The following is a 12,350-nucleotide window of genomic DNA, read 5'->3' as shown; positions in this document are numbered from 1 at the left end:
TGGGAGTGGCCAAATTATGCTTTTAACTTTCTTTTCAGCTGCATCAACCTCCAGGGTATCGTTCCAGGATCGACCCAAAGTGTGGACAAGGGGAGGGGGAGGGGGAGGCTAACTCCTTGTGGATCGAATGGACAAATGTGGACCCAGATGGGCAATATGTAAAAAGGGATTATAATGAGTAGAGGGGAGTGATGTATGTGATGTCGGGAAGCGGGACCTGTTACCCACCACTTTGTGGGTGATATCTCCAAGAGAATTTTTTTCTCCATAATGAGCCTTAGCCGACAACCAACATCCCCTTGATGCCTCCTACTAGCTCATTGTGCCATTTCTCTGCCACTTGAGCTAGCCATGTGGTTCCTCACCCACCTTTATTGATTGTATATTTGAAGGTGGGCCTCCCGAATCTAAAGGTATGTCTTGTCATTTGATAATTGAGTTTACTTAACATGGATACCTTTGGGTATGGATTGATGGGGGGATTTGGCGGAAAGAGTGGACTTAGTTTGTACCCTTGTCTCCTTGATCTCTTTTGGTTGCTACCCTTGGATCTTAGTCCCGTGGGATCTCCTTTATTGACCATTTGGTTCTAGGGTGGTACTACTTGGGAAACCCTGACTTTGGGTGTGTGATCCCGCCCCTTTACATGCACATACCACTCCCTTTCCACTCACTATACCCCTATTCATCATTTCTCCCACCTGGGTCCACATTCCCATTTTGGGTCCATATAGGGCTAGACTCCCTATCCCTTTTGCTCCCCACCTTGGGTTAGGCCTAGAATGATGCCCGAAAGGTTGAAGCAACTAAAAAAAGAAGAAAAAGCATAATTGGCCACATTTAACAGGAAATTGTACCACAAAATGCAAAAGATGGCAAGGACAAAAATAATTAGCACGTGGCCAAAAGCTGACACGTGAGCTCGACACCATCCATGGCCATCACCCTGGTTCCCTAGGCCCTAGATGAGCCTCCTTTATCATTAAGGAACCCATGATTGTCCCAACCCTTGGAGGGCAATGAACCGCCCTACCTCAAAAGGGGTAATCAATGCTATATTATACACATCACGCTCTGTCCTTTGAGCCCCGAGCAACTAATTAAAAAAAAAATCATAAAAGGCAAAAGGCATATAAAGAAGGGTGGAAAAATCAAGGCCGGGACACCTCATGTACCACGATTGTTCCCTCCTATACCTTATATACCCAGGTATGGGCTTCCCCTTATCTAGCTACCCCTGTGCCCCATTATGTGACCCAGGGCTGCCCCTCTCATTCCCTATTCCATCTCACCTATTTGTCCCTTGCCACCCACATTAGAAGGGTATACCTTGGACATACTATCCCCTCTAAGGGATGAAACCACCTAATAAGGTACTTGGCTAACCCCCTTTGGAGTTTGGAGACAACAGCACTTGCTAAAGCCCACTACAGAAGAGCATGCCATTAGGAAGTGCCCACTTTGTTATCCATGGTTTGTAAGCTCCTTTAACCGATTATTCTAATCACTGATTGTACTGGAAGCCTAGGGGATGCATTGGATCTTATGCAGGATTGCAGGTGGTTTCCATTTGGGTTGGCTTCCTTATATGGGATCCTGACCCCCAGAGGTCCACATTAGCACATGTAGGGTGTGCATAGAGAGCCATGGGCCTCCACAACAACAGACAACACTCCACAGATCTTCATGGACATTCAGAGACTACTAGCGATCCACTTTTGGTACGATGGTGACATGGTTGGTACACTATACCCAATGGGTCCCCACAAGAGCCCCACACTCTTGGCAGGTGTCCTAGCACTTGTACGATGTCATGGCAACATTCATTCTACCACCTGGACCATTGTACAGGATCTACAGACATCTCTGATTCATATGGAGACCCATGGGGTCATTGATGGGCCCTCAAACCCACTGAGAGCACCACAGGTCTACTACTTGGAGAACAAGGGGCCACCTCTTTCCATCATATTCCGAGGAATTTATTCCTCAATATGGCACTTCAGGATGTTATTGAGCCTTTGGAGGGCCCTATGACATGCATACATCATTATTTGGCCCCTTGTGAGGCTTGTTTTTACATTATGAGCTAGTATGGTGGGCTTGTCACCATTAGGGGTTATTATTTGCACATTATTTTATCATTAGGGGCCCATAGGCTAATTCAAACTCCTTAGGAGGCTATATATTGATGTTAGATACATTCATTTGTATCATCACTTGACTTGGGATCTCTCTAATCATAGAGAATTTTCGCACTTTTTCCTTGGTGGATATTTTTGGAGATGGATGAATTTTGATGTATGGATTTGGGCTATTTCTCTTGTCTTGGAGCTTTATTGAGCAAACGAAATGCTGGTTGGATATACTCTATAATGTTGTAAGTAAATTTTGATGCTATTATTCTTGTTGCTGCATATTGCTAAAATTAGGGCTAGTTGCTGCATTATCGAAATGTGGAATTGAGCATGTTTTAGCTAATTTAATGTATGGGCCAATGTTATATGAATGAAATGTCCTAGAGATTTATTTATCTCGAGAAGCTTGCATCATTTGCTTTGAAGTATAAATGTTTGAAGGTCACTTTTCTTTTCTTTCTCTCAGCGTTGGACGAAGTTGACTTTCTAGGCCTCCTTGATCAAGAAACCAAGTTCTTACTCATCATTATCCTTGACTCCATATCCCCAAGTGAACTAGGCACTGATCCCTCAAAAAGGGTGATCATTTCAACCCTCTTTCAAACATTTTCCCCTTTTTCCCCAGGTCTAGCCCCATTAGGTCACCTAGGGCATCAATTTCCTAGGAATTGACCCAAGGAAAAAATTTGATCTCCTATAGGCTACTGTACTAGTGGGTTTCCTCCCTCCAAATTTGAGGCAATTCCAACAGTGGAATCTCCAGGAATCTCAAACCCTAGCTTTAGGATCAAATTGTGCCTAGGCATCCCCAAGGCTAGACCTCAATAGGATCAATTCAACCTTTTGAAGAAAGTATTCTTGTTTTGTCCTTTCCCCTTACCTCGTCCAGGATAGGAACATCAGTTGCTACATTCCATCCCCGAACCTGGGTTGGGTCCACTTCGCCCCGTGTGGTCCCACTTCTCAATAAAGACTATTTGTCAAGGACCATTTGGGAATCCAAGTTTCCTAGGGATTATAGGGATTGAGAAACTTGTTCATAAGCCTATCCTTCCTCCCTTAACCCTCCAATCCTCACCCCTTTATCCCTGGTGGACCAAGTCCCTTGCTTAAAGAGAAAGCAAGCTCCATTCTTCATTCCATCTTGGGGAAAGGGTTTTCAGGGTCACTTCTCACCTATCCATTGACATATACTTTACAAGTGAATCCTTACACTACTGGGACTCATCCCATCGGTGAAAGTCCGTAAAGAGCAGGGAGACTTAGCTGTGGTGACAATGGGCTAAGCCTCCACAGTTGCCCTTAACCTAGCAATTGCCCTATTAGAAACCCCTTTAGGTCCCTTGCTGGTTTGAGTGGTAATAGGACCATGTAACTAAAATTGAGATTTCCCAAGTAATTCCACTCCTAAAGCTAGTAGCCCATAAAGGAGATCCCATGAGACTAGGATATAAGATTAACCACCAAATTATACAAGGAGGCAAGAGTACAAACCAAGCCCATTCTTTCAGCGAAATCCCCCCACTAATCCATGTTCAAAAGTGTCCATTATAAGTAAGCAAAGATACCCAACTACATAATGAAAAGCCATACCTTTGGGGTTGGAAGGCCCACCTTCAAACATACAATCATAACAGATGGGTGACGGTCCCTAATGGCTGGCTTAGGTGGCAGAGATGGTGGTACATTGAATTATCAGGTGGTTGCAAGGGGCTGTTGGCTATCGGCTGAGGACCATATCAGGTGGTTGCAAGGGGCTGTTGGCCATCGACTGAGGACCATATCAGGTGGTTGCAAGGGGCTGTTGGCCATCGGCTGAGGACCATATAGGAGAAAAATTTCTCTTATGGGTGTCACCCATGGGTGGTAGGTAACAGGGAAGAGAGACCACGCAACCAAAATCAGGATTTCCCATTTAGTGCCACCCCTAAAGTTAGTAGCCCATAAAGGAGATCCCATGAGACTAGGATACAAGGTTAACAACCAAGTTGGACAAGGGGACAAGAGTACAAACTAATCCCAGGACTGTCCATGATAAGTAAGCAAAAATACCCAACTACATAATGAAAGCCATACCTTTGGTGTTGGAAGGTCCACTTTCAAACATATGATCATAACACATGGGCGAGGGTACATAATAGCTTACTCAGGTGACGGAGATGGTGGCACATCGAGCTATCTGGTGGCTGCAAGGGGCTGTTGGTTGAAGACAATCTAGGAGAAAAATTTCTCCTATGGGTGTCACCCAAAGATAGTGGGTAACATATCCCATTTACATGGGTTGGAACAATGACGCAAGCCCTCCCTTTGTCTCCCATGGTGGGACACAACCCCATCTAGGCCCTGGATTGAATTCCAAGTGTGTGGTGAAAGTGTGTAGTCAGCTGTCAGGGTGGTTCAAGTGCATCATCATCATCAAATAAGTGGAACACGAACGAGCAATGAATGGTGCTGAAGGATCCCATGGCATGCAAATCTGCTCTTTGCTATAGTGGAGGCCCATGGCTCTCAACGCACACCCTACAAATGCCAATAAGACCCTCTGGAGGGCTTGGACCCTGTATGGGGAGACCAAACCCCAAGATGAAGACCCACTTGCAATCCTGTATAATATCCAATGCGTCTTCTCACCTTCTAGTATAATAAATCATTAGTGTAATTGAACAAATGAACTTACAAATCATGGAACCAAGTGAGCACTTCATAGTGGCATGCCCTTCCATAATGGGCTTTAGAGTGTATAGGTGTCTCCAAGTTCAAGAAAGAGGTTAATCAAGGACCCTATTAGGTATTTTCAACCTCTAAGGGAGTGGCAAGTCCATGTTACATTCGTCATGTGGGCAGTGTTATGTGCTATAATGATAAAACAGAGTGGTGCATCAGGGGAAGGCTCCAAGCCACATGCTATGGTACAAGGGTAGGTTGTGAAAATTCCTTATCCTCAAGGAATCCCTACTGCAACAAATTTGAATCTACTTCACCTACTTGATTTTAATATACATTATCAAGTTGTTTTCTGAATAACACTGAAGCAATTTACTTTTGCAACCTACATTACTTTAGATTTGATTACATGAAATGGAAAACTGAGCAAAGAACAAGATACATAGGACACAATTATTTTTGGACAAAATAGTTCCCGGAAAAACCCAATGCAGGAAAACCGGTGCAACAACTCTGAGGGTTTTCTATTATTAAGCAGTAGTTCTGAATACAAATGTTGGATGCCCACCTGGAAAACCAGTGACAAAGAAAATACAATGGCGGAAAAATTGAGTGAGTTTTACCTCACTTCACTCGGCAGATTCTGGCTGATTCAGCAGCAAAACTGGCTAACCCCGTCTACCTCTGCGTTGGCCTTGCGTTATCCCTATAGGGTTTGCGCTGTCTCTTCTGCCCACTGCGTCAGCTTTCCTAGTTGTTCCAACAGTTCCTCGGCAGTTTCGGCTTTCTGCGTGGAGGGTAGCGTCAACTTCTGTGCTAGCCCTTTTGGCTTTTCGTCAGACCTACGTGGGCCCAGATTGGCCCATCGTTAGTCCTCTTAGCTGCTGCGCTGCCTCTAGTAGCTTCTCTCTGCCTCTCTGTCAGTACTCCCGAACTATCCCTGCCCCTCTGCTGCAACTAATCACTCAGTTCGAATTCTCAGCTTCCTAGTCCCAAAAATCAAACTCTAGATCAATCTGTTCTCTCCGTGTGTGTTTCTAAATGAACCCAAAGCCTCCTCCTTATACTTTCCTCGTTGAGACTTCAACGACCGAGATTAAGTCTGTAATCAACGGCTAAGACTAAAACTTGACTTGATCTGCCTTCTAGATCATTCTCACCCATATTTTGATTAATACCCATTAATATTTTAATTTTCTTAAGTTTAGACTTAGGAATCCCGTTAAAAATATTAATTATTTTAATAAAATACAATCCGAGTGGAATTTCACTGAACGGTTTCTGGCTTCTTTAGAACTCATGTGCCTTAGCCTCTCCACCAATTTTCATGGCTAGAGCACATCTGATGCTACCAAAAAGTAACATAGCTATGATGAGGGGAGCCCACACTTGGGTGTATAGATGTAGGGGGGAGCAATCATGGTACATGAGTTACCCCGACCTTTATTTTTCCACCCTTCTTCATATGCCTTTTGCCTTTTTATTGATTTTTTCCTTATAATTGCTTTGAGCTCTAGGGAATGAAAGCATGATGTGAATGGTATAACAGTGAATGCCCCTTTTAAGGTTGGGCAATTCATCGCTCACCAAGGGTTGGGACAATCATGGGTTCCTTAATGATGTAGGGGGCTAATGTAGGGGCCCTACGAACCAAGGTGATGGCCATAATGATAGGGGGTAGAGCTCATGTTGGCTTTTTCCCACGTGCTAAATTTGTATGCCCCGAGCATCTTTTGCATTTAGGGCATCAATCTTTAGCCTCCTCAAATTTTTGCCTCGTTTCTCTAGGACGGCTAGGCTAGGGCATCAAGCGAATTCCTTTAGAGAGTAAATTTCGGGATTCCATAAGGGCAAGACTCTTCCTTAGGGTCTTGCCTAGAGGATCTCCAAGTTTGGTGGATTTCTCACGGTTCCTCATCCAGAAAATCTTGCGCCCTAGGTCTTCCCTAGAAAGGAAACCCTAGTTCGTTTCTCTTAGACTAAGGAACTTTCTTGAGGGTTGTATGAACATAGTATTCATAGGAATAAATCATAAGAAACCCTTTCTCCTCCCTTGCCTTGACATACTGAGTACCTTGGAAGTATTTTTTCCCACAATTATTCATAAAACCCTAGGTCTAGCGCAAGTATTTCCTAGGTCTCTCAAAAGGAGCAAAGAGCCCCTTGGAAGTGTTTTAACATCACATAGAGCTTCTTTAAGAGGTCCTACCCCATCATTTAGAGTCTTGATCTTAGGAATACTTATTACCATCACAAATATTAAACCCTAAACCTTTCTTGGAGAGCTTTCAGCTTCCTTGAAGCATTGGGCAATTGTTGTGTTTCTCCTTAAATGAGCTTTGTGGAATCACGTTATACCTAAATCATTGATCTATTCAGTCTAAGTGATTCCCTTCTTGTCGGCACTCCTCCCATCGGTGAAAGTCTATAAAAATCAGGGGACTTTGATTGAGGTGACAGTGGGTCATTGCCCCATTGTTGTCACTTAGTCTAGTAGTTGTCCCTCAGGTTTTCCCTTCCTTAGGGCCTTGCTAGATTGTGTGGTAACAGGAACAACACATGGAATCATACCAATTGGAGGAAATCATGATGTAGTAATGTCTACTAGCACATATGAGATGAAGTGCCTATAGCGTAGGAACTAATATACCACTATAGAAGAGCATAGGTGGATGGTGGACTGTAAAAGAGAAGCAAGGCTGGATCTGAGAAACTAGGACAGGAACCTTGTCAATGCAGCAACATCACATCTAAAAGTGTTTGTCTCTAAGGTGTTTACCTAAAGGGGCAACAGGGAGTTTGATGTAGGAGCATCCCTAGCTTTGAAAGCTACCTTTCATATATTTTAAATTCAGAGATAGGTTTAGTATTTGTTCATGATCTTCGGATAGAAGTCTAGACTCTACAGCCTTAACTTTCCATTAACTCTTGGCGTCCATTTTTCTAGAGTTACCAAGAAATGTTCAAAACAGCGAATATACCAGTTTGGCAGAATCATATCTTTCACTTAATGGTATCTCTGGAGTATCTGATAATGTGGGTTGGTAGATAAATTGGGATACTACAGCCTAGTACTCATGGTTTTCTTCAAAAAGGCATTTTTACCTACCTTGCGTGCATTTTACAAAGTCCTGTCAGCCTTATGTAAAGGGGCATTTTTTGATGTTTTGCAAAAACTAACGTTATCTTGCTTGATCTTCAGATTCTCATCATAGGGGCAGGTAAGTTATGTCTTGTAGAACACTCTGTGACTTCTTGGTTTCGATTTAGACCTTTCTACAGGCCCGGACATGCATTTTTCTGAATTGTTGAAAAGTGCTAAAAACACTGAATGTGCTGATTTGACAGAACCATTGTGTGCATCTGGAGATTAGTTTGGAAAATTGGCCACATGGGTTTTGTAGGAAATGTTGGACACTTGCTTGGTGCCTTCAGATATTCAGATTTCACCGTAAATGCTCATGTATGGTATGACATGCATTTTCTTTAGCCATTTCAGTCTGATGTTTACTCTGCTTTTCTACACAGATTTCAGTTTTAAGCTACAGGAGGCATTTTCTCAGTTGGTGTGCATATCTAAGTGAAAGCATGTCACATGGTGTCACACATCACCCATGCTTCAGAACCCCTCATACATGCATAATCTATTCTGGGTGAACATTTTCTTGTATTATGAAGCCTAAGTTGCTCAGTTGCCAAAACATATAATTAATGAAATTTTCCCAAGAGTAAAATAACGGGGGCTTTCCAAACCTGTAAATACGTGGTGAATTGGTAGTTAAGGCAGTTGCCTTATTTCCTTTCTATTCATGTGACGCAATTCACTATGGGAGGGAGGAGAGATCAATGAAGATCGGATCATAAATTCAGAAGTAGATTTAAAGAGAGAGCTTAGAAAAATTCTGAGTTTGAGATGTAAAGCCAGATTTAATTGAGAGGCCAGCTGTAGGTAAAGGTTTCTTCCTCTGATGTTCTGGATGAGTGGTTGCAGAGAGTAAAACACCTGCAGAGATTATAGCAGAGGCACAAAACATTGGCCATTGAAGACATTGAATAACGATTTCTAATTCTGTAAAAATTACTTGTGTGTTTATGCAATTGGATTCTAATTTCGCGTGTTACTGTGCACTCTGACTTGTAGACCCTCGGATTTGTGTTATAAGCCAAGTTGAATGACATTTTTTTTAATTTTGTTCCTGAGAATGGTTGGTTGTTAATATGTTATCAGCCATCAACCTCTGTCAAAAAGACATATTCTGAGTTTATCTGATTCAAGCATTAGTACTGATATCAAATAATCATTTCATCTTGCATTTGCAGAGCCACTGTTTCATGATCCATATGCTGGATGCTTTGTTGAACTGGAACTTCATAAGGAAATCTCTTTAGATATCCAGAATGTTTCGACAAGCTATTTGAACAATTATTGTCTTGCAACAAGGTTTATTGATGATAAACTGCTTGGTAATGTAAATATGCATAGCAGCATTCGACAGGTATTTGTAAACGAAGTCTTCATTATATTTTCAATATTTTAATTTGGTTAGTATCCGTCGTATTTTGCTTTACTGAACTGGTGAGCAGCAATGTATAGAAGAAGAGAGAACTTACATCTTGCAGGTTGTCTTGTTGACAGATGGCATGGATACTCGGCCTTTCAGGTTGAAATGGCCACCTCTAACCATGATATTTGACATATCCTTTGAGCCTGTCTTTGAGATGGCATCCAAGAAATTGAAAGGTAAACATGTGTAATGTATCAAAGAAACCTTGCAATTGGTGTTTGAAGTTGGATGCATATGTATTTAGCTGCTTTATTGTTTATGATATGAGGCTTTCAAATTAAAAACTGTGTCAGTTATGTGATTACCTGTTTCTGTAACATTAGGAATGAATTGCAATAAGAGCACAGAGGTTTTTTTTTAAAGAAACTTTTTTTTTCTTGTTTCTAGCATCTCTTATAGAATAGATTGAGTAGCTTTCTTGTTAAAAGCAATATATTAGTCCACTTTTGACGAGTTTCATCCTTGAAATATGGCCAGAAGTTGGAGTCAAGACATCAAGAAACTCTATATTCCGACACATTCCTGCTGAATCATCAGACATGCAAGAGAAGCTAAAAGGCATGGGCTATAGAGGTGATAGGCCCAGTGTCTGGGCAATCCAGGTGATGACTGAATTATTCAGTTGATCCCAAGTTAAGTGATTTTTCTAGACAAATATGAATTGAAACTTGCTTTCAAATATTGGTAACTTTCAAGCACAATGGTGTTTCAGATGGGTAATGTCTGTCTCATATTTTGCAGGGTTTTCATCCAATGACTTCAGACAGATTTGAAGAGATCATTTATCAAATTAGCTGTCTAGCTATGAAAGACAGTGAAGTTGTGGGAGAGATACCCCTCACTATTATCAACACAGATTCTGGCGCAGAGGTGTTTATTGCATTTTGTTGTTACAACGGACACTATTAATTGAGTGGATAGTAACTGTCCAAACATGTAATTTGTGACTTCAGGACCATGCTAGAAAATGGATCGAGAAGGTTTTCAGACGCAATGGTTTTTTGGTGGATTTCATTTCATATGAAGATGTTGCGAGGGATGTTGGTCAAAAACTCTTGATTGATGGTGGTCAGCATCTTTTGAGGGTTGAAGGTGGAGAGTTGAGAAGTGTCCTTTTTGTAGCTCAACAACAACGCCTTTCTGATGATCAGGCATGGCCTCTTCTTCATTTTTGTTACTGTATTCTTAGGCCTGATATATATATATTTATTTGTGTGTGTGTGTGTGTGTTTTTGTGAGGGAACGCCTGATATATATATATATATATATTTATTTATTTATTTGTGTGTGTGTTTTTGTCAGGGAAAGTGTTTGACCTTCTGGAGTTGGTTTCACTCTCTTGACAAAGGGGCTTAACACATCCAAAAAAACCAAATTGATATTAATGGATTTTAATAGGATACTATTTTTTTTAAATACATTGCTTGTCTTAGGTGGCACTATCCGTGGCTTAGATCATGATATGCTCTTTCTTTTGTCTTAAATTATTCAGAAAGTAAAAGTTTGTTAACGAGTTGGTCAGAATAATTGATGGACATATAAAATGACCTTGTAGGCATTAAATTATTGACAAAGTAAATTTCTAAGCTGAGCGATAGTGAAGCTGAAGTGAATGGTTGGTTTGATCAGACACAACTAAATCATTTCTTGTTTATGGAAAATCTCTGACTTACAATCGACAGGATTGTTGCATCAGCTTTTTGCAGGGATGGTTTGTTGTCATGCTATCTATATGCTGATATACATTGTATTGAATTTACAGCTAGAGTTTGTAAGAAGAGAGATGGAGCTCGCAGAAGAAGCAGGAGATGAAGATGGTTTTGAAGACATGTTATAGGGAAAAACACTGATTTCCAAGTGGTAAGCTGGTTTCTCATTATTGTCTGGATGTTATAAAACCTTGTAAATTATTGGTATATCTTACAAATCCTGGTTTGCTTTGGATAAAGCTAAGTAATTGTGATTCTTCTTGTTCCATAACCAATAAAAAAACCTTTTTATATATTTGGATCATCAATCCTGTACTTACAAGGAAGATTATATATGCATTGTTATGAGATTTGCTTACTGAGTTTGTTTTAATTTGTATTGCAACAGGAGTTCAAGGGGAAGATGAACCTTGAAAGAAGAAACAGAGACAAGGACCTTTTCTAAGGTAGAAGTAGGAAGCTTATTATAAAATCCCTACTCATGTTGAGTAATTCTGTACTCACCAAATGTTGCAATATGGGTTTCCATCTCTACTTCCATCTTGTGAGTGGAGCCATTCCATTAATGCCTTAACATAGGATGTCTTCTGAAATTTGACATTTAGCATTTTCTTATCAACTTTCATGAAGCAAAATAAACGTGAACCTGTATATCCCATAGTTGGGATTTATAGTGAGATACAAATACTTGTCTATTGACTGCATTGATTGGTATGCCAATATGTTCAAAGGGAGCATGGGCAAAGAGTGCTATCCTAGATAATAATTAATATCCACCAAAAGGCAAATCTATGAGAGTTAAAAGTTTTGCTGTCTATATTTCTGGGACTTTAGTGACTAAATTGTGCTGATGAAAGATGTTTTGCAATTGCAAATATCAAAAGTACAACTGCTATATCTATGGCTGAATATTGAAGGATTTAATCTAAAAGGATCATTCTAAGAAAAGTTCATTGGCATTAATTTTTAGCTATGCAGTTGGCGAATGAAACCACTTTACATACTGCTCTAATTACAATGCTTAATCTTCTAGGATGGAAGCTACTTAAACTATTTCTTAGCTCATCCCTTGCACAATTGCGTATAAAATGTTATAGGATAATGTTTATTAATGTCCACAAATGACCAAAAAGGTAGGTCATTGGGGCTCAAAAGTACATCATAATTATAAGAAGTGGGAATGCAAAGCAACTCCTCAAAGATAGATGCTAAAAGTTAGATAATAGCTGTGGTGAAAGAAAATGTAAATGACTATATTGATCAATACAAGTGGC

General features: G+C 40.7%; 1 protein-coding gene across 1 annotated transcript in view; it reads left to right on the top strand.

Annotated features, from left to right (window-relative positions):
* LOC149175629 (S-adenosyl-L-methionine-dependent methyltransferases superfamily protein) overlaps nucleotides 1-11,858 on the top strand; it is a 90,924-nt gene extending 79,066 nt beyond the window's left edge. Inside the window, exons 2-8 of the mRNA XM_089419726.1 lie at nucleotides 9,123-9,298; nucleotides 9,423-9,543; nucleotides 9,845-9,969; nucleotides 10,109-10,237; nucleotides 10,321-10,518; nucleotides 11,130-11,227; nucleotides 11,465-11,858. Coding sequence (XP_089275852.1) covers nucleotides 9,123-9,298; nucleotides 9,423-9,543; nucleotides 9,845-9,969; nucleotides 10,109-10,237; nucleotides 10,321-10,518; nucleotides 11,130-11,204 — 824 coding nt within the window. The 3' untranslated portion in view covers nucleotides 11,205-11,227; nucleotides 11,465-11,858. The remainder of the gene's footprint in view (nucleotides 1-9,122; nucleotides 9,299-9,422; nucleotides 9,544-9,844; nucleotides 9,970-10,108; nucleotides 10,238-10,320; nucleotides 10,519-11,129; nucleotides 11,228-11,464) is intronic.
* The last annotated feature ends 492 nt before the right edge of the window (nucleotides 11,859-12,350 follow it).

Source organism: Pinus tabuliformis, chromosome 4_1 (assembly GCF_031772625.1).
Source record: "Pinus tabuliformis cultivar Carrire ecotype Pingquan chromosome 4_1, CPIR1, whole genome shotgun sequence".
Lineage (NCBI taxonomy): Eukaryota > Viridiplantae > Streptophyta > Pinopsida > Pinales > Pinaceae > Pinus > Pinus tabuliformis.
This window is presented reverse-complemented; position numbering and strand designations above follow the sequence as displayed.